Raw genomic sequence first — 24312 nt, forward strand, 5'->3', positions numbered from 1 at the left:
GCCTGGTATTTTGTTATCTTGTTCCAAACTTCTATTTTTGTCTCACGGGAGTGTTACCACTTAACCCCCGAGCAGAGCTGACGCCACTAATTTACACTCTAGGTTTTATAATTTAATTTGTTCTCATTAAATTCAGAACCGTGAAAGGTGCGTTTAATTTCACCTTTAATTTATTTAACTCAAGTTTTGCAACTCCGAGGCCGGATAAAGGTCGATTCACACATATCAGTTCAGTCACAGTTCCGTTACAGTCCAGTAACAGTTCAGTCTCAGTTGCATCCGCAATTTCTCAGTCAATAGTCCGTCAGTTTGTTTCAGTCAGTCTTCCGTCTCTAAAATTAACAGTAATTTACAGTCAAAAGTTTTAAATTATAAACCTATATTCTATCAAGTTTTCATTGTCCATCTTGTTGATTGTTACAAACAGTACTCAAAATATAAACACAACCATTTAAATAACAATAACACTATTTTCTAACCTCAAACAGTTCCGTCAGGCGTCCGAACAATCAAAAAGTATCGTTGGAAAGAAATCTGAAATTGACTGACGGATGCCGGTAGAGCGACTGACGGGACTGCAACGGATAAGTGTAGATAGCGCAATAGAAAATCCATTAAAGAATATTTTTGTTAACTGTGACGTGCCTGAAGTGACTGGACTGTGACGTTCCGTAACTGATGTGTGTGAATCGACCTTTACCCCTAGTTTGTGTTGTCAGTTTTTGCTTAGGGAAAAATTCCAGGGTAATAAAATTCAGCTGAGTTACCTCCTGTTTTTTTATACAGGATGACAATTATAAGTCTTAGGACGACTTAATAACTTTACAACTAGAACACATATCACAACCAAATTCGGCATATGACTACTGGTAATAGTAATTAAACCACTTTTTTTGTGTAGATGGTGATCGGATGTCAACTATGGGGGACGGCCCTTGGGGAGTAAGTTTAAAATCCTCAAGGTAAGCATAGGTTGATATGCACATCAAATTAAAGGTCTTGTTGAACTATAAACAATGCCACAAACCGGACCATCAGATGGACAATCGGGTCAAAAATGACAGATGTTTAAAGATTTCTTGAATCTGCCATTTTTTACTCAGTTGTTCTTTTAGCTCAAATGTGTGGCATTGTATTCTACTGATAAAGACCTTTAATTTGATGTGCATATGACCTATGCTCACGTTTATGATTTTCTTCCGTCTTCTAGCGGGCCCCCCTGAGGAGATATAGCGTATAAGAGTGAAAATTTAAAAACGTACGTTTTCAGGAAAAGCACTTTGCAAATTTTTTTCCCCTTTTTTCAAAACTTTTATATTTTTTTTTATTTCATTAACATTTGAAGTTTCATAAAATGTCCATGGTAACGCAATATCTTTGGTAGTTTTCTTTTTAAAGAGCATCTTTAGTAGAAAAACACAAAATCCTGTCACGACCATAACGGACGTTTAAATGAATATTAAAAATAGTTAATATTATTTTTATAACTATGTTTTGCTATAAACTAATTTACTTTTATGACCATTATACAATAAAAAGGTCACTGAGCTTAAGGTATATTCGGTCTTTCTAGAAAAAAATATAAAAACTAAAAAAATAGAAAAAAGCCAATAAAATCTTTTAAAGTTTGTATAACTCCGAAAAAACTTACCTGAGACCCGAAAAGTCTTTATGTTTGTATAGAGGTGTGCTTCTTTTGTGTATAAAACATTGAAATATGACGATATTTTAATTTTTGAAATTTTTATGATAGAAATCATAAACGTGATGGTCAGGGACAAGCGGTACGGTCGTGAATTGTCTGAACTAATCTAAATCTTTCTAAACAATCCTTCAATTATACTGTTAGTTATAATAAAATTATGTGTTTCAATTGAACTAAACTGTTCAATTTACAATTATATTAAAGTTATTGTCACGACCAAACACACTATAATCCATAAGGCTGGATTGGTCGTGAAAAAAACCGCGATGGTCGTGAAACTTTGGTCGTGAAATTACGTGTTATTTGGCTCTGTTCTGGCGGTAGCCCTGCACCTCATGTTCGAGGATACAAAGTGTACTTCTAGGTTAATCTAGCAATTGAAATATCTTATAAACAAAAATTAACACCATGTCTACTTCATCAAATGACTACGTACGGTCATGGACACACCGAAATTACAAAAAACACAATCTTTCCTTTATTAATCTTGTGATTCCTCCTTTCAACTCAAAACGACCTGCACTACAATCCTGACGTACACCCCGAACTAGTCTCTAAAACCAACTGACTCCATCGACGCCAGGCTTGCCACTGTCGTGCTCCAAAGTTGAAAATTTTTCCCAAATGGTCGTGACGCCAAATCGAGGGACAGACTTATTTTGTCATGGTAGTCAGTCTGCAATGACAATAAAATTATAATATGCTCCTTTTTTGTAAGTTTAATAACCATTGATGACATAAAAATATGGCTTTATATATTTCGGCATGAATAATTAGTCTAAAAACAGCGTGAAAGTTGGAAAATGTACCCTAGGGACACGTCATGGTCGTGAATTTCGAGACTTTAAAAATACGAAAAGAATACCTAGAACCTATTTAAAACCAAATAAATGTGTGTAACATGTTGCCCCCGTCCCAAAAAATATTAAAACACATAATAATAAACTACAAATCCAGTATCTACGAAGTAAAAGGCCAGGGACATGAAAACGTACGTTTTTAAATTTTCACTCATAAATAGCATTGCAAATTTAACGGATCTTCAAACATCTTTTTGACTCGATTGCCCATTTGAGGTCTGGTTTGCGGCATTGTTTTTAGTTCAACAAGGCCTTCAATTTTATCTACATATCAACCTATGCTTACCTTTAACTTTAAGATTTTAAACTTACTTCCTAAAGGAGCCGCTCCCTATAGGTGTCTTCCGATCACCATGTACACAGAAAGTAGCTTTCTATTACCGCAGTAATGATGATATACTAAATTTGGTTATGATATCTCTTCTCTTTTTAAAATTATAAATTCGTCCTAAGATTTAATTGATTACCCTGTATAAACCAAATCAATTTTTCTGCAGCAAAAACAGCCGTTTTTAATGCATGCGTTGCGGGTCTAAAGTAGCATATTTTTAGTCTCTAGGGAGTAAATCAGCTTTTGTAAACGGTTGTAAATTTCGATTATGGCAATCGTATCGATCGAAACTATTTATCGGTTGATTTATTATGTAAAGTGTTAGCTTATTGTTGTCGATCGCTCGACACATCGATGGTAATGTAACATAATCGTAATAGACGAAATGATTGAATCACTTACTAAACAGCTACTTATTTGCATTTTTAGTAGAATTGAAAACAAGCTGGAAGTCGTTTTGAGAGGTAGCCTAATCTTCAAATAAAAATTATTTCGTTTTCTAGCCTTTGTTAAAATGATGCAATATGACGAAAAATATAGTTCACCACACAGGAAAAAAGTGTTTTTTGCCATCGCTCATTTTCCGACCTCGGCTTCGCCACGATCGTAAAACTCGACCTCGGGTCAAAAAGAGTCACGTTAGGCCCTCACTATACTTACAGTGATTAAGTATAGGCTACTACTCTCTAGCTACAAACTAACTTGTAGATTCCCCACGAATATTAGAACAGAAAGTGGTGGGTCATTAAAATAAACAAATGGTGTTACTGGTCCAAAAGTAAACATTACTTAACATAACTGAAATAGAACTGTCCAAACCATGAAATTATGTTAATGTTATTGTTATAATAGAATTCGTACCAGTTACCGGTACGTCATTTTGTTTACGTGTATGATCCATATACCGCTTTAGTTGCCGTTAGTGAATTTGAGACGAAGTCTTTCAAAATAAATAAATTAATAATAAGTATATGACTATTAATTGCAGGCTACAAGCAATATACAGTCCAACCTCAGTATAACGAATCTGAAGGGACCGAACAGAATATTCGTTATATCAAGGATTTCGTTAAAACGGGGTTCGTTATATAGAGGTTAGGTTTGCAGGAATTTCGCTAAGTCGAGGTTCAGAACCAGCGTCGGTCAATATAGGTCGGGATTTGACCACATTAAAATACAATTAAAGTAGCATAGCCTACAATACTTTACAGTACAGTGTTTACATTGTACAGTAGAACCTAAATTATTCGGCATAATAAAGGGGAGGGATCTTGAATATTGCGCAATCATGACAATGGCATTGACCTTGGTATAGGTTAAAAGCTGTAAGTTTAAAATCACAGCTTGTTCTAATCCTCCTAAAACCTAGCCAAACACTGTATTGCGTAGTCATAAACCATGTAAAGAACAAAACAAAACAGTAGAAAGATTTGTAAGCTACTGCCCGCGATAGGCCGGTAGGCTACTTACAGTACAGTACTGATTTATCACAACAGAGGAATGTCAATAATAATCAATAACTATAGCATTGGTGTTGCTAGTTGAAACAAATCGTATTGAAAACAATAAATTATTAGATAAGTCGTTATAAAAGTGTATAATCATAGCCAACTTAAGGATAATAAAAACACTCATAAAAGGAATGTTAAAATAACTATGTTGCTATTCTTTCTCTTTGGTTTTGTTTTTATATTCTTTCTTAGGTTTCTCTTTATCCAAAAATTGTACAATTCGCCATAGTTATCCCATATCGCCCTATCACAGCTTACTAACCATTACGTCGTCATCAGTCCTCAGAGAATTAAATCAGTTCTCAGTTGTAACATAGCGCGCGCAGTGACAGAAGACAAAGATGTAAAACGGAGCAGGAATGTTAGCGCAAGCGATGACGTGACCTTACCATTTAATTTGATAAAGAAACAGATTTTCCCAAAACAATAATTGGGTGGGGGATTTGTTATATCGAGGGAAAGACGTAGACAATTCGTTATGCAGAGGTTAAATTCGCAATGTAGAGGTTCTGACAATGACAAATTCGTTATATTGAGGTGTCTTATTTTAGCCGAAATCACGAAAAATTCGTTAAATCAAGGTCGTTGTTATGGTATGTTCGTTATGTAGAGGTAAAATATACATTGTGTCTTATGGAGAGTTCTAGGGGATTAAAAAAAAATCGTTATATCAAGGAATTCGTTATATCGAGGTTCGTTATATCAAGGTTAGACTGTACAGTGATACCCATTACCCATCAACGCCATACGGTTTCGTTCCAAAGTAACAGAAATAGCTACCCGCTATAACTAGTTTGACGTTTCACAACCGTTACATTAAAAGTAGCCGGAGCGTTTACTTGGTATGGTCTACTAGTGCGCATGCGTGGCACTTCTATACCCAAACGCTCCTGTTTCCACTGGCAGCTCTGTTAAGTGTTTACCGATCAGTTAAAAAGAAATAAAAGTATTTAACTATTATTAATATGTATTGTAAAAGCTGAAGAAATGTTCTTACCAAACTTGGATTACTAATTATCCATTATTTGTTTGAATGGATTTGTCAAGGTTCCATGGCTGTTTTATAAATATATTTTTGCGCAAACGTTGTCCGGCCTGTACGTTACTCTCCAGTCCAGTGTGGTACAGCTGATGTAAAAAAAACATACGTCAGTTTCAGATGCAGACGACACTTGAGTCGATATCTCGGGGAGTGAACGATGTATGATAAGAGCGTGTTTGTTTGGATTTTTAGATGTAGTGTTTTTGTCGGTTTATTATCTGCGGTTGTAACCGTTATATATCTCACGCCAATTCCAGGTGAGAATTTATTATAGGGTTATATTTAATTACAGAAGGTTAAAAACTTGATGAAAAATTACTAGCCATTAAAAGTGTAGTTTAATCCATATCTTATTCCAGTATATTTCCTGAATTTCTTTATCTAGCTGTTAAATTAATATTTTATAAAATCCTTACAGTAGTTATTATTTTTTACTGATAGACTTCGATGATTTTGCTTGTATCTTATATTTTCTGTTTGTTGTTTGCAATGGAAATTCGTATTGGTCGTTATAATTACGTACTCTTACTTAAATTTTATTTTAGAATATACACAATACAGTATAAATAAATGTATTATGAAAACACCCATATTATTTGCTGCATAAATACACAATGCGTTAAACATGTTTCAATCTAATATAAATATTAGACTATCTGAGACGATAATGAAAGAATCTAAAAGCCTCATTAGCCTACCACAATCTTCTCCACCATCAAAATTAAAACCTGAGAACTGATGTTTAAAATAGGTCTACATAGCAGAATACAATAATTTTACAGGAATTTTTTAAACTATAATTGTCAATAAAAATATTTGGCCACAGATTTCACTTCACACTAGAATTTGGGCTTTACAAAGTAAGATTTTTAAATATTAAAATTGACGGCAAATTTTATCAATACCTCTATGGGGCAAAAACAAATTATTGATGTCTTGTCATTACAGTCGTTTGATAAAAAAATTTTACCTTCACCTAAAAATTAAACAATAGCCTAGTGTTATTTGACGTCGACTACATCTACTTGACGAAATATGATTTTGCCATTATTGAACACCAATGATACGCAGTGTAGATTGATTGAAAACCCATCGACATCCAAGCCAAGTATACTGCGGTAGTACGGTATACTTTGATTTATACAGTTGATTAATTATCTTTCAAATGATTTCCAATTTCCAGTTAGAGGAAGACCACCACTCCATAATCCATCGCCATACATACAGTCATCGAGATACTTTTAGTTTTTAGGACGCCTTCTATACTACCCTTAAGTTTCAGAAGTTTGTTATATTTAAAAATAGGTATTTTATAAGGATCTTAATAAACTTAGCTTGTTTTAGCGAACTTCCCTACAGCTAAGTATCTATTACCGTAGGTGGCACGGTAAGACCTAGGCCCGGGACCGATTTACTTTTTCATTTTGATGTCTCCAGAGGCATTTATATACCGTATACGTATATGTATACGTCCGTGAACGCGATAACTTGAGTAATTGTTGTCCGATTTTGATGAAATTCTGTTTAAAGGTGTAAGGCGAGATAAACTTGAATGAGTTCGCGAACCACCATGATCGGACCATGGGAACGGGGTTTACGGGGGGGGGGGGGTTATAGGGTAAAAATAGGTTTTCCCATTTTTGACACTCAAAAAACAAAATTTCCCAATTTTTTTCTAGAAATTTTTAAAGACCATAAAAAACAAATAATTTAGTAGCCTATATCAAAGTGTTTTTGTACGGCTATTGGTAACGGAGAAATTAAAAAAAATTAAATTTCTAATTCTCATGTTATTCTTATGGAGAATATTGTAAAATGTTGTAGTTTGCTTGTTTATGGATATATTTTGATCAAACTCTGCAAATTTATTTATTTTATTCAAACCTAGGTACTCGTTAAACCTAATGTTATTTAAATAGATTTGATTAAAAATCAATTCAGACAAATGGAAATTCGCTTAATCGGCAGGTTTGCTGTGGTGGGGGTATTTATAATTATTTTTAAATTAATTTTAATATCAACCAAGAATGGGTGATCATAATCTTATGATAAGTAGATTACTATGAAACACTGTTCATTCACTACAATATTAAGGATATTCAAGTAAATGTTATGTGTTCACAAGTTCACCCCTATCGCATATTGAAAAAATATGTGCTGTTCAGAATTTACTGTTGATTGTATTTTTTTACGATTTATTTGGTGCATGTTTGGTACGTAGCTTCCCGCAGCACGATCCGTGAGCGAATGCATCAAACACGTGAACTTTTGTGACAAGACAGTTGATTATTACACTAAAATCAGGTGTTGATGAACAGCACCTGACTGGTTTGTGGTCTAGTGCAGAGCCGCGCGCGGGTTGACCCAGATAGGCCTGGTCCATAGGCGCTATTGCCTCATGAAACGAAAGTCACTTCAGCTTCCGCGTCTACGTTCCCTTTTCAGCTCCTGCCAATGAGCTTGCTATACGACTATCACACCTAGGACGTGTCGTCCTCAAAGATCCAAAACATGCATGTATTTTATGCTTGTACAAGCAAAACATATTTATTGGTTTTTAGATATGGAATTGTAATTACTAAAAATAGGTTCTACCTTTCGTCCACAGCTCGATCAGTTATAGCTAGCGTTACGGTATTTTCGGCATTAACATGCCATCATCAGACATCTTCAGCTGAAGCAGCGTCGTCACAGCAGAAACACATAACACGGACATATTTTACAATTACAAAAATTCGAACATTAAATTAACACATTTGAGTCGGCATCCAGTTCAGATCATCTCAACCGGTACCGCGTGTGCAACAGGCCTGTTAATTTTATATTCGTATTTTTGTAATTGTAGTAAAATGCGTCCGTGTGTTTCTACTGTGACGACGCTGTTAAGCTGAAGATGTCTGATGACGGCATGTTAGTGCTGAAATGGCCGTAACGTAAATTACAACTGATTGAGTTGTTGACGAAAGCTAAAATATATTTTTAGTTAAATCACTGCTCAGGGGCTAAAACATGGATTTTAATTGAATTAAATCGAATAAGTATATTCGGTCGAAGTATATTATACCTTAAGTGCAATTAAATGTTTAAAACCTTAACATTTAAACTGTGTAATACCATAGTCGAACTTTTTTTTTAAATCTAATTATAATTTTCCTGTCGGTGTAAGTGTTTGCTAGTTTAGTTAATGCACTTTGAACGTAAAGGGATAATTAACCCTCTAATAGACTAGCTGTTAAGGTTGATTAGAAACCTAGGTTATTAATTGATTTCACATATCATTACGAGTGTCTTAATCTAAATGGATGAGAAAGTGTCATTTACAAACCGTGATCTATAATTATCAACAAGTTAAAAATAAAATAAATTTATAATTTGCATTATTTGATCTCCTTGGTACCCTTTTTACATTCATTGTTTTCCAACTACTAGTTTCAACGCTTATCCGTGTTAACTTAAAAATCATCGAAAATGTAATTATTGTTTACGTAGTGAAACGTATGTAGGTGCTTCAACTAAATGAAGCATAAAGTGGGTATTGGTAGCATTCTGACGAATAAAACCCCTGAAAATGATATGTAATAACATATCTATCTATAGTTTATTCATACATGTGCATTTTGATAGAACTAGGAAATTGAGAGTTTACCTCCTACAGCGATACTATAACCGATTCCACCATTAAGTTACAGTCTAACCTTGATATAACGAACCTCGATATAACGAATTCCTTGATATAACGAATTTTTTTTAATCCCCTAGAACTCTCCATAAAAGACTATGTATATTTTACCTCTACATACACATCTCTTTTACACATCTCTCTGTCTGCTGTCGCTGCGCACGCAATGTTGCAACTGAGAACTGATTTCATTCACTGAGGACTGATGACGACGTAATCTGTAGTAAGCTGTGATTGGGTGATAAGTAAATATGGTGAATTTTACAATTTTTGGATAAAGAGAAATCTAAGAAAGAATATAAAAACAAAAGCAAAGAGAAAGAATAGCAACATCGTTATTTTAATATTCCTTAATTTACGAGTGTTTTTATTATCTTTAAGTTGGCTATGAATATGCACTTTTATAATGACTTATCTAATAATTTATTGTTTTCAATACGATTTGTTTCAACTAGCAACACCAATGCTATAGTTAATGATTATTATTGACATTCCTCTCTTATGATAAATCAGTACTGTAGCCTACGGTAGCGTACTGGCCTATCGCGAGCAGTAGCTTACACAACTTTCTACTGTTTTGTTTTGTTCTTTACATGGTTTATGACTACGCAATGTAGTGTTTGGCTAGTCTTTAGGAGGGTTAGAACAAGCTGTGATTTTAAACTTAAAGTTTTTAACCTGTACCAAGGCAAATGCCATTGTCATGATTGTGCAATATTCAAGATCCCTCACCTTTATTATGCCGGATAATTTAGGTTCTACCATTGACTATTAGATACAGAAGGTTCTACTGCACAATGAACACTGTACTGTAAAGTATTGTAGCCTATGCTACTTTAATTGTGTTTTAATGAGGTCAAATCCCGGCCTATATTGACCGACACTGGTTCTGAACCTCGACTTAGCGAAATTCCTGCAAACCTAACCTCTATATAACGAACCTCATTTTAACGAAATCCTTGATAGAACGAATATTCAGTTCGGTCCCTTCAGATTCGTTATACTGAGGTTGGACTGTATTTTCATATTTGGATATGGACGATATAGCATTTGGCATTGAATAAATAATTCCAAGAAAGAGTACGGTTTGTATCTCCGAATGTAATCATTACGTTCAAGCTAGCCACATTGATACGCAACTATTATTATTATTATTATTATTATTTGTTGTCATGAGAGCCGAAGCCCCCTGACTGCTTACCCGGTACCTATCCTTCAGGACATACCCGGGCCCCATGATGTAGGCCGAAGCTTACGCATCAACCTTTAGCACATCATGGGCGGATGACTTAAGGTCATCAGGCTCGCCGGCTGCCGAAGCAGACCCTTCGGAAAGAGGGTTGCCCCTCAATCCTAACCAGGGATTCCGGCTGCTTGTTTAAGCGTCACTCCACCTGGGTTCCACTAGGTCGGAACCTAGAGGTCCATAGTAGAGCGCCCCGACGCATTTAGTGCAAGCAACACTCGGGACCTATCTCATCCCTGACAGGCAGAACCCGCCATCAATAGCCAGGAGGAAGGGGACCATCAGCACGCTGACGGGGGGAACCCCAACCTCCCATTTACACCGCTGCCCGATCGAGGCCTTACCCATTGCTGGGAAACCAGAGATAACCAGAGCGATAGATCCCCAGATACCCATGGCGGGCTCGGACCCAGCACCCGATCTACTTCGTTTGCCCGTCAGACCCAACATCACTGCCAGGCCATCAGGGTTTCCCAAAAGGAGGCAGGTATAGAAGTGGGACCCACCCGGATGAACCTATCCACCAGAGGTGGCGACACCCTTGACTCAATTGAGGTTCCGGGAAGAACCCCCCACACTCAAGATAACCATACCGTCCGTGCAACTATACGCAACTAACATCTTTACTAAATAGAATAAAGATTTTCATAAAGTAAAACTACAACATTTAATCCTATGCTGTTTGTATCTGTGGTTCAGTTCGCCAATACATGTACATTATTTTAAAAGTAGCATGGTAGTACACAGCTAGTGTAGTCTTGCTTGTCAATGTCAAAGTCGACAATGGCTATCATTCTCCATTAACATTTATACTTACAAACGGCCAAGCCGAGCCGTAAGATACTTTCGGCAAAAATGAATACATTTTATCGGATGTGTTCTTTCGACATCTTTGTGAAACTGTTTTTTTATTCAGATTTCTAGTTGGTTCGTACGTCGTTCCCGTGGCACCAGGCATCTACGCTAAGGACAGAACGTCGCGTCGTATCCATATCCTCTCTATGTCACCTGTGAAAGTGACAATCTATACAGCCGAGGAGGAAAGTCAACTCTTGTCGCTTTCTGCATTGTCTGCATCCGAATCTAATAGAACGTGTGAAACCAGTGTCGAGATTGTTGTACAATATAATAAAAGTTTCATTTTGAAACATGCAGCATTCATGACCAGTCAGCTGTCCAGGGCTGGAGATGGAGAGAAGATGAACTGTGTTACTGTGTTCCGATTCCAACGCTCCATAATTGGACCTATACAATTTGTTAAAGTGATTACATGATAAGAAAAAGACAACTCACCCTAGATGGCCTGAGACCGTCATCGTGGTTTTTATTTGAATGCCAAATTGTCTATCCCGATTTTACAATCAAAGTAGATTGCTTCCTCCTACTTAAACCATAGACAAAAAGAACTTTTTGTCTATGGTATTACCCTACCACTCTGGTAGCAATCCTGATATACGTAGCAGTGTCACTATGGTTGTGTGTTGAACAACCGCTTGTGAATCTAAACTACAGGTCCATAGAGTAAGTTACTATATATGGCGGCATGACACTGTATAATAATATCCGTCGTTATAGTGAATCAATCCACGACTATGCACTGTGAAATGACGCCTTTTTTTCAACAGCCTTGCGAAAATTAATATAAAACACCCCATTGACCATTTAAAAATATCTATTGATTTTTAAGATATTAGTACTCTTCAACTGTTGTTCAATTCAAGATCATGTCTCGCATAGACGTGGCTATCAGTAGAAACTTGTGCCTTCTGTGATTGGACCAACGTAAATATCGATACTATTCATTGCGTTTCTGTTGAATACCCATTAAGTATAGGGGTTTGACCACTCAAACATTGATTCGTTAGTTGTCTCTAATATATTTAATTAGTAGTAATGTAATGATAGGAACATAATCTTCCCAGTATTTGTTACAATAAATAAAATGTTCTTATCTTTAGGGTTACTAACCACGTACATTTAGTATCTCAATTTAGCGAATCGTGCTGCGATCGATGATTTGTTGGTAAATGAGGTCTAACTTCATAGAAGGAGCCTCGAATACAATCCAGTTGCTATGCTATCCAGTGCGCAATGTTTCGTTGGACGTTGGGCGGTACGGGTTTATGACAGACCGTTCGTACCCTCTTCCCTATATAGGCACTAGATGACTTGACAATGGGACTTGAGTACCTTTCTCCATTTTCGACTTTACTTTCCCGCGCAAATCCGCACCATCATTCCCGCGCGACTTTCTACGGAAGAGAGGTTAGGAGACGTGCTTCACGACCTCCATCTTCATATAGTGTTGTGATAACGGCGGCTGTGGTTGTTGACGGGTGCTCGTTAAGCAGAAGTCTGTGACGGGTTCGCTGTAAATTTCGACAATTGTGATCTTCGAAGTGTGACAAACTGAAAATTATTGCATTAGTCCAATATTTGTTTTGTTGGCAAAACATCCAACTTTTAATTTAAACATTCAAAACATTGTGGTTCGCTCATTCAAGTTTATCCCGCCCTACACCTTCAAGCCAAATTTTATCAAAATCGGACAAAAACTACTCAAGTTATCGGTTCACGGACGTATATGTACATCTATAAAAATTTGAACTACTAGTGTTTTTGGCCTTTATAAGGCCTTATAGGGACATCGAAAAGAAAAAGTATATCGGTTCCGGGCATAGATTTTACCGTGCCACCTACGGTAACTAATAGCTACAGGGTGCTATAAGAAAATTCGCTAAAATGGACAATACAGTATCTATCAAGCCTGAGGTCCATTGGCTTTATTAATGCAAAATACCAGCTCAATTACTTATAATATTAGTTCCTTCAATTTAAGTCATTGACTTAATCGGTAATTAACTAAAAGTATTAACAGGCTACTCCGTTTCCCAGGCATTGTGTTTTTAAATACCCCCGCCGCAGCAAACCTGCCGACTAAGCGAATTTCCATTTGTCTGAATTGATTTTCAGTTAAAGGGTGTCCCAGTAAGAACGCCGGATTTGAGGAGCGTCTTACCCTAATCTGTATTTCAATAGAAATTCCCAAATTATCAGCGTTGTTATCAGTATTAGGTCCCATTTGTAGTCATGAATCGCTACATGGTGAATCAATGTGTGGTCATAGATAAAGTGCACTACAAGCACAGAAGCTGCGCGCTATTTACGGCCGGAACAATGCACCAAATGAGCCATCTGTCCGAAGATTGATTTCTAAGTTAGAATAAATTGGCTCAGTTTTATTCTGGGGATATTTAAAGTCGTTTGTTTTCGCCAATAATCCTCAACCAATCCAAGACTTGAAGGAGGAAATGATTCGTACCATTAATGGAATTCAACAGGAAGTGTGTGAAAAAGTGATGGAAAACTTTGTCAAGAGATGTCGGGCCTGTCAGTATTCAGCAGGTTGGCACTTACAAGACATAATACTCAATTACTAATCGGAGATACTATGCTTTAAGATTCATGTTTCACATTGTAAATTTAGCATGAAAATAAATGGTTTGTTAACATTTCAAATCCGGCGTTCTTATTGGGACACCCTTTATATTTCAATAACATAAGGTTTAACGAGTACTTAGGTTTGCTGCTACAAGCAAACTACTAAAGTGTGTTTTTGAGTAAAATATTGATAGCTTAGTACAAAATAAATAAATTTGCCAAGTTTGATCAAAATATATCCATAAACAAGCAAACTACAACATTTGACAATATTCTCCATAAGAATAACATGGGAATTTTAAATTTACAATTTTTTTAATTTTCTTCGTTACTAATAATCAAACAAAAATACTTTTATATACTAAATTATTTGTTTTTTAAGCTCTTTAAAAAAGTCTCAAGAGAAATCGGGAAATTTTGTGTTTTGAGGATCAAAAGTGAGAAAACCCAATTTTACTCCATAAAACCCCCCGTAAAGCCCCGTTCCCATGGTCCGATCGTGCTGGTTCGCGAACTCATTCAAGTTTATCCCGCTTTACACCTTTAAACCAAATTTCAACAAAATCGGACAAAAGTTACTCAAGTTATCGCGTTCACGGACGTATATATATATATATACATATATAACAATTTGAACGAATGGTGTTTTTGGCCTCTGGGGACATCAAAATGAAAAAGTAAATCGGTCCCGGGTCTAGATCTTACCGTGCCACCTACGGTAATAGCTACTTCCCTATAGGGAAATTTGCTAAAAACATACGAACACAATACATAAAAAAATAAACTAAACTAAATAATAAAAAAATAAATAAAAAATAAAGTTGATAAATTATGCACTTAAAAATAAAAACACCCTGTATACAAATTATTTATCTATTAAATTTAAAAACATAAACTAAATGCTATGACCTGTGAAACGGGTGTAATTAGACACACATTACACAGTTGATATTATTCAAGCGATTATATGTTTTTGGTTTGTAATAAAACTATGTTTGTAATGATAAAATGTGTCTGATCATGTATATTATTTTAACTGTTAAAGCCAATCAACCACAACCGAGCACAAGACTCGGTCCCCTGGTACTCAATTATAATATAAGGGAGTTTTAACTGACATAAAACTGTTATGCTAAAACATAATAAAATAGCAGAATCTCAATTCGATTAGAAGTACAGTAGTCGCGGGAAAGCGGAAAATAATCGTCACCGCCGTGAAATGAATACATTGGGTTTCTGGTTGCATGAGGAAATTTGGGAGCCATTTCGAAACCAATATAATTTATTTAATTATATATTTTTCTTCTGATTTCATTGGAGTACGTGAAAAAATGATGGGAGAAAAATGCTGTTTGAGTAGCACTTAAATTTAAGTAAGATGATATTTTTATGTTAATTACATTTATGACATATCTTTACAATACAAGATTGTTATTATTTCAGCGATTAAACTACTATGGTTTGCAAGAAATCATTTTTTCTTAAACTATCAATTGTGTCTGTTTATAATATTGATTTAATTATTAAACCCAAATAACCACAACCAAGCAAGGACTTTGCTGAGCACAATGGGTATGCAATCTTTGGCAGATTTTTGACCGCGAGTGCAGGTGTATGTACCCGATCCCACAAGGGCCCCCGAATTTGATGCGTTAGTTTATTGCCTACCTGGTGTCTAGAGACGGTAAAAATAACGAATAATAAATACGTGTCTATACACAGGTGCGTTAATAAGAACGTTGTGTGTCATAATTACCTAACAACCAAAAACAATTCAAAACAACTCCAATGCTAAACTGACAGAATATTACTGGTAGAGATGAAGAGAAGCATTTTTACAACACTGATGATCTCGTTAAGAGTTTGAGAGCTGTTGCATTTTTGTACGTAATCTCTCGCGAGTTACACTGTCCTCGGCCACTTGACCTATCTGTACTGCCTACTGTATGTGTTACTTGATAACTGAGTTACTGAATACCATACACATACCAAGGTAACTTCATTAAATTCTCCCAAGGCCGAGGCAACATTGTGTACTTCAGATGGAAACAATACGCCATATCTTGTTGCATATATAACTTCTTGGCTACTTATACTTTCTCACACGTTAATTTGTATGTTACATGATCTCATAGGGACATTTTACCTTAATTCTTGTTACATAATTGTTACTTAATTGTTCATAATTATTTAATATTACTGTATAGACTTCTCTAGTGTTGATCACTAGTAATACTCTTAAAATTTTCGTAAGTTTTAATTTATCAATTAATATTTTTATAATTTCAATGAGGTAAATTTTTTATAAATCGTTCATCGTGAGTACCGTACCAACATTCAAAAATACGATTTAGGATTCTACATGTCTCTTCTGTCAATGAAATATTTACGGTTCTTACAGATTATACTTAGATTACTTTCAAATCTTAAACTTAAAACGGAGTTTCGACTCCTCAGGTAAATTTAATGGCCATGTCTCGGCCTTCGTGAGTTATGCTCTGTAATATGATTTTATTCGTCTTGTCATCCGTCAGCCAACCTTGAGTCTTGGTATGACAGACGGGCGCTGCGACTCAAAGGTCATAACGTTGGAAATCCCCAACGAACATTTTAGGTATCCGAAAAGATGCAACTGATGCTCACATGCATTCAGCCTTGGCAAAATTGTGAAAACTAAAGGAATACAATTCTTTCAATATCTTTGAACCACGTGATTTCAGTGCAAAGAATTGAAACAAGTTCATACTATTCATAGATTATATTGAAAAGGTAGTACAATTTTTACGGATGAATGTCAGTGGGTTCAAGTATAGATTAAAGAGTGTACATAAATTTGTCTTCTCTTTAATCTATGGGTCAAGGAAACGCAGTCTTCAAGCTTCAAGGTGTAATGCAGGCTGGGAAATGTATTCAAATGAAAGCAGTTATAAGTTGAACTCAGGAAAACTTTACGCGATTGTGAAGTCTATACTTTGTTCACTATACACAAAAAAAATCTGCATCGCCATGTGTACATGGCCGAAAATTACTCATATCTGCACTCGCATAAACCGTCAATATGTTGCGAAGTGTTCATGACATGATTACAAGATACAAGATTAAGTGTCATCACACCTCTATGGCCCACGCTATACATAATGAGTTTAGCAAACCCCACAAGATGAAGTGTCATCACACCTCTATGGTCCACGCTATATCGCAAGAGTTTAGCAAACCCCACAAGATGAAGTGTCATCACACCTCTATGGTCCACGCTATATACCATGAGTTTAGCAAACCCCACAAGATGAAGTGTCATCTCACCTCTATGGCCCACGCTATATAGCATGAGTTTAGCAAACCCCACAAGATGAAGTGTCATCACACCTCTATGGTCCACGCTATATACCATGAGTTTAGCAAACCCCACAAGATGAAGTGTCATCTCACCTCTATGGCCCACGCTATATAGCATGAGTTTAGCAAACCCCACAAGAAGAAGTGTCATCACACCTCTATGGTCCACGCTATATAGCATGAGTTTAGCAAACCCCAGAAGATGAAGTGTCATCACATCTTTATGACCCACGCTATATCGCAAGAGTTTAGCAAACCCCACAAGATGAAGTGTCATCACACCTCTATGGTCCACGCTATATCGCATGAGTTTAGCAAACCCCAGAAGATGAAGTGTCATCACACCTCTATGACCCATGCTATATCGCAAAAATTTAGCAAACCCCAGAAGATGAAGTGTCATCACATCTTTATGGTCCACGCTATATCGCATGAGTTTAGCAAACCCCACAAGATGAAGTGTCATCTCACCTCTATGGTCCACGCTATATAGCATGAGTTTAGCAAACCCCACAAGATGAAGTGTCATCTCACCTCTATGGCCCACGCTATATAGCATGAGTTTAGCAAACCCCACAAGATGAAGTGTCATCACACCTCTATGGTCCACGCTATATAGCATGAGTTTAGCAAACCCCACAAGATGAAGTGTCATCTCACCTCTATGGCCCACGCTATATAGCATGAGTTTAGCAAACCCCACAAGATGAAGTGTCATCACATCTTTATGGTCCACGCTATATCGCATGAGTTTAGCAAACCCCACAAGATGAAGTGTCATCTCACCTCTATGGCCCACGCTATATAGCATGAGTTTAGCAAACCCCACAAGATGAAGTGTCATCTCACCTCTATGGTCCACGCTATATAGCATGAGTTTAGCAAACCCCACAAGATGAAGTGTCATCTCACCTCTATGGCCCACGCTATATAGCATGAGTTTAGCAAACCCCACAAGATGAAGTGTCATCACATCTTTATGGTCCACGCTATATCGCATGAGTTTAGCAAACCCCACAAGATGAAGTGTCATCTCACCTCTATGGCCCACGCTATATCGCATGAGTTTAGCAAACCCCACAAGATGAAGTGTCATCTCACCTCTATGACCCACGCTATAACTTATAGCATGAGTTTAGCAAACCCCACAAGATGAAGTGTCATCACACCTCTATGGTCCACGCTATATCGCATGAGTTTAGCAAACCCCAGAAGATGAAGTGTCATCACATCTTTATGACCCACGCTATATCGTAAGAGTTTAGCAAACCCCACAAGATGAAGTGTCATCACACCTCTATGGTCCACGCTATATCGCATGAGTTTAGCAAACCCCAGAAGATGAAGTGTCATCACATCTTTATGACCCACGCTATATCGCAAGAGTTTAGCAAACCCCACAAGATGAAGTGTCATCACACCTCTATGGTCCACGCTATATCGCATGAGTTTAGCAAACCCCACAAGATGTGTCATCACACCTCTATGACCCACGCTATATAGCATGAGTTTAGCAAACCCCACAAGAAGTGTCATCACACCTCTATGACCCACGCTATATCGCATGAGTTTAGCAAACCCCTGGACATCGTAACCTGACCAATGCACGATTAGTCACTGTAACACACACAACTGTATGTGTGTAGTCCACGTTATCACATACATATTGGCCAAACCCTGGACAACATAACCTAGTCAATGTACGATTGTCCACGCTCTGGTAAGACGTTTCTCAACCCACGCTGTCGGTGTCTCGGTCCAGACGGAAGTTATCTGACAATGGTCGTAACTTTCCCTCTCGACGGCACTCGCTACACATCGTCGGCGTCACTCTCACTGCGTCGCAGGGGGCGGAGGCCTACAGCTCTAGGATGTTGGAGATCCCAGGAGTAACTCAGCTGGTAGTTCGCGCCACCTGGGTCTTGTTGCTGGCTTCACTAGCCGGCTTCGTTCTTTGGTGCACTCCATTACCCAGTGAGTAAATAATTGTTAACGATGATGATAACAGTGCGGCATAGTGTTGTTCTATTTGTTGTATTTGTGTTATCAACGGTGTTGGGGTTTTTTTGGAAATGTCCAAACCCTGGCCTTGTTTACATCAATTCTCGATCTTACGTCAAAGCATCATAAATACATGCCCCGATGGTAAATAACACTATTTGTGTCCACCAAAATCGATCTCACCAGGAATCATACCAAGATTTGAAGGTAAGCACTATGATAGGATAGTTGACAAATTCGAACATTTAAAGCTGTGCACAAGTCTACCATTTTACATGATCAATATAACATTTAAACTAATTTGATATATCTTCTCATTTTACTTTGGGAGATTTACTGCCAATGGTGTCTACGCATGCTTATAAAACACTATAATACTTTAATACTTTTCATTGAAATTGCGACCATACAAAGTAGGTATTTTAAGCCAAGTGTATGTAGGTAACTGTAATGACACAAACATAAACTATCACGGTTAGTCCATGCTATCAGTAACATACAAACGCAAGAGCATAGAGAAAAAAGAGCAAGGGCAAAATTTTGAAATTAGTTAATAATAGAAGTTTGTATAATCGAATGTGGATTTTTTCTTTTTTACTATTAACAAATTTTCAATTAATTTTCCCGTAAACTTAATACCTCACCGTTGGATGTAGTTTCATTTTTTTATCAGAACATCCTCATACAATTACAAATTTATTTCATATAAAAGTAACTTCTGATCACACTATTTACACGTTTATGTACAGTAATAACATACATTTATAATCGGTCGTAGTAAACAAACCTTATCCCCAATAATAATCTTAACTTTAAAAAGTTATCCTTAACAATTCCCATTCATGAATGCATCTAGGGCAAAACTAATAATTCCAAAATTAAAAAGTCTATCATCTATATTGTCGGAAAACGTGCTTGTCCTCGGAACTGTTTATTAGTTTGTCCGGAAATATCAAAGTCACCAATCAGATTATAGTAGTTGGGTAGCTTATCATTAACACAAAGATTGGATCATGACTTGGCTTGCGACTTGTTGTGGAAAACAGTTTTCAGCACAAGACACTTTTATCGTAGTTTTAATTACTGCCCAGCCCAGTAATATTCAATAATTACATAACCGTATCCCTATAGGAAACTGTTATAAATTCCTAATATGCAATACAGTATTGTAATACAAATTCACTGTTTGAAATTGTTTACACACCGGTGGCGTAATGAATTTACATCAAGACCGAATAAAAGAGGTCTTTAAGTTAGTAAAAGTCCCACCACTATCGTCTACATACTTTGAGTTATCAAACATAGAACCACCAACGACAAATGCACCGTAACGTACACGCTAGAGCTATAGTTAATCAACTACTGGTAGCCTATTTGAGGTTCACATAAACTTCAGTCATTCCTTCAACTATACAAGTAACCGCTCTATTTCCGTGTCACTGTCATGTAGCTAACAATCAACAATCATATTCTAATTTTCATAGTACAAAAAATGTAGCAGGAGTTCAAGTTTAAAAAATCTGCGCACATGTAGAAAGCAGCTATTAATTACAAAATATTACAAAATCCATAGCGTATTGCATATTTTCATTTTTTACACTGCGAATAATATGGTACATATTTGTTTTCTATAATCATCTAAGTTATCTAGCGTGGCGAGAGCTCGTTATGTTGCATGTCGGTTTGCTGTAACGTATGTATACACTTTGTTTGAGGTTAACCTGCTTATAACTGGATCGATAAACTTGAGGTCCTAGGTCCATGTGGAAGAGCAGTTCATTGCAAAATTTGAATAGTACAGTACAAGAAACCTGTAGTCTCGGCCTCACCTCCACTGCACTTACTTATAGTCATCCTCGGAGTCAGTGACCTTGACGTCTCTGTGACCTTGGCTCGACCTCTGGTCTGAGGTCGCAGTGAGAAGCTCCTTCCTCAGTGAAGACTGAAGGGTGATCGGACCTTTTAAACAAACCCTGTCGCCCGGTCATCAAGGTGCAGTTTGTCCCGCGTGCCAGCAATAATCAGGACATTGACACCATTTGCCATGCTAATTTCTTACTTTCATGAATATCAAACACACACATGATTTAAACCAAAGATTTGTTTTTCAAATCGACCGAAAAATAAACTACCCTCATGCTTCTTGCGTGCACAAGTAAATATTGTAAGCCTAAAGATGAAAGAAATTAAGAATAAAAAAAATAATGATACATTGTAATGTATTTGTTGGAGCACACTTTATAAGTACCGGTATTACATATTCGCTGCCAAGTATAGGTTGATAGGATTTAAAAAAATACTATTATTCGTATTAATAGAACTGATTTGATCAATAGTATTCTGAAATAATGCGATTAAACGACGTTCCTATGTTGTCATGGTAGTGCAGCGCACAGCGCACTGTTGTAGGCCCAAAAGAGTGGAAGTCCTCTTCTTGAAAATACCACTCTCCGCAAAGTTACTGATTCATGGTATGTGTTTTCCTTTCTTTAATTTCTATCATTTATTATCATTTAAATTTTCTATTTCTGTAAGATATCGAATGCGACGACATATAGATCATAATAATGCATGCGTTTGATGTTAGTCCCGTTAAATACAAACATGCAATAATAAACGTTTGGATTCGTCAAAGCCTTTGATGACGTCACAATAATTAGCTTTGACAAGTTACCGCTCCTACCGCACCATCGTGGAGTCAACCATCATCTTCTCATTGCAGACATGGACTGACTGGCTCGTTGTTGTAAGATGCAGTAATGAGATGGTAGACATCAGACATTCCTCCTTCATTGCTGACTCTGACTCCGTTTGCGGCGGCGTTACCTGTATTATTAAGCTATACATGCTGTTATCACTTTTGGATTTATTTCATTGCACTTTCGGATCAGCATACACGGGAAGCTGGATCTTTTCAACACGTCCATTACAGTTTACGTTTCTTCTCGTGTAAAGAAACCTCACTGACTGAATCTTATACCATCCTTTTTTAAATTACTAAACGGGGCTGAAATTAAAAGGTTTGGGTCGTCGTCGAGGTCCCAGAGATTGTTCACTACATGCTCACACGTTGATCTACTTCATGGACGGTGCTGTAGGCGTACATGTGCCAGTCCCGGTCCCAGTTGACCTCGCACAACGCAGTTATTGTTCCTTCAGCGCGTTGACTCGCTGATTGGATGATTGGCAGTAATGGCCGCCGATGTACTCTGTGGCGGGATTCCTCTACGGATTACTCGATGGATCATCATGATGGACAATAAAGTGTATTTTGGCGGGAACCAGACTGGAAAAAAGAGGGAAACACGTCCGAGCTGTTTGTTGATTGTGCAGAAAAACACCTTCAGCCAAATTAAGCACGTAGTCTGTAATGGTTTGTACGTTTTGTCTCTGGCGTGTCCGCGGTGTTCGTCTGATGTTTTCTTTGCAGACAACCACATAGACTTTCGTAACAAAAACTTGAGTTTACACTTAATTCAAAGTTTACTTACAAACAAATAATTAAGGAGATACATGTAATAAGTAGATTTGTATTTAATAATTTCAAAGTTTATGATACAAATAATAAAGGTGAGGATGGAAATGTGCATGCAAATTCATTTCTTGAAAGTTAAAATCGTCAGTCTTTTGAATTGTAAAATGAAAATTAGATTGCAATCTACCCAAGATTAATTTTGCTCTCGTGGTTATGTAGACACATATAATGCCTATTATTTATTCTGTGCCGGAGACCATTTATAAATGTTTATCACCTTCGAGCGAGTATGCATTGTAGTCAGTGGCGATGTGACGAATATTAGAACTATCATCAGTCCGTCACGTGATGATGATCGCGTGCCTCACTCACACACGCACACTCAGTCGATTCTTTCTTTTGCAGTTAACGACCAGACCAGGACTACAACAAGTGAATTCTCAGTTACTTAACGCCTTTTTTTGCTAGAGAGAGTATTTGGCAATCATAATCCATACGATTTTGATAACACTCCAAGAACTTGCTATAGAAAATATTACAATTAATATGATGGATTTGTCATTAGTGTATACGCCTGAGTGTTTCACCACAAAGACTCTGTCACAGCTGCCTGCTGTGTTATTTACTTAACGTAGGTAGTGGTGTATAGTCAATGGTTCTGGGCTCGCTAGCGTTAGTACTTCTTTATTATCTCAGTAATTACTCAAGTTCCTGGTAACTAGCCTTAACATTCCGTCATAACACGTCCTTGAGTTACACAATGGATTGCATAGTAGTTCAACACTCTAATGGTCCACGTTACATTACTGATAGTGATATCAAGCAGCGCCTACTGATGTAAACCATCATGCATATTGGTGTTAGGTATTGTAATTGTAAAGTATGATTAATGTAATAAAATAAAACGTATATGATGGTCATGGACCCGAGCTCTATGTGTAAGATGGCCTTAATAATAATTATTGTGGGTGTCATGGCGTCAACCACATGTAGTTTAATTACCAAAGGCGACATAATTTGACCATTACTTAAAATGTTAACAATGTTTAATTTGAACCTTTGAACGGCTGCCATTTTTTTACTTAGTTACAGTATCCGTTTAAGTTGGGTGTGTGTTATTCTATTCTACTAATAAAAACCTTTAATTCTATGTGCATATTATCAAACTATGATTTTCATTGGTCATTTTCTTCTAGCCCCTAGTCTCCCTGAGGAGGTAGCATATCACTAAATAATGTTTTAAAATAGTTTCTATGCCTAGTAGGTAACTTTGTTCCAAGTTTCGTAGCTCTATATTTATTGTTGTTTTTTTATACTTAACTGTCCTAGGTTGTACAGGGATTTGTTGCTGCCCTTGTATGATATGTGTTTAACATAATGCACTGTATTAATTACAATGTATGAATTACGTACAACTGTTCTGAATTGTATTACATTTGCATCTTGTTAGTTCCTTTAATTTGTATCTCAATCTAATCATCTATGTATTGGCGTCAGCCGTTGAAATTATAAATGAACTAGCTGTAACCCGCGGGCTTTGCCCCGTTTAACTTATTAATTTTCAAGATTATCTCGTTCGCATGGCTCAATCACGTCCTGGTTGAAGTTTGTTCGCTACGCTCACTCACCTTTAGGTTGGAGCTCGTTCGCTACGCTCACTCACCTTTAGGTTGGAGCTCGTTCGC

At 36.9% G+C, this 24312-nt stretch overlaps 1 protein-coding gene across 1 annotated transcript in view; it reads left to right on the forward strand.

Annotated features, from left to right (window-relative positions):
* The first annotated feature begins 5580 nt into the window (after positions 1-5580).
* LOC128999947 (uncharacterized) overlaps positions 5581-24312 on the forward strand; it is a 43888-nt gene continuing 25156 nt past the window's right edge. The window contains exon 1 of the mRNA XM_054426779.1: positions 5581-5706. Within this exon, the coding sequence (XP_054282754.1) occupies positions 5607-5706 (100 nt within the window). The 5' untranslated portion in view covers positions 5581-5606. The remainder of the gene's footprint in view (positions 5707-24312) is intronic.

Source organism: Macrosteles quadrilineatus, unplaced genomic scaffold (genome assembly GCF_028750875.1).
Source record: "Macrosteles quadrilineatus isolate MER2022 unplaced genomic scaffold, UCM_ALF_1.0 Scaffold_1__1_contigs__length_201487025, whole genome shotgun sequence".
NCBI classification, from domain to species: Eukaryota; Metazoa; Arthropoda; class Insecta; order Hemiptera; family Cicadellidae; genus Macrosteles; species Macrosteles quadrilineatus.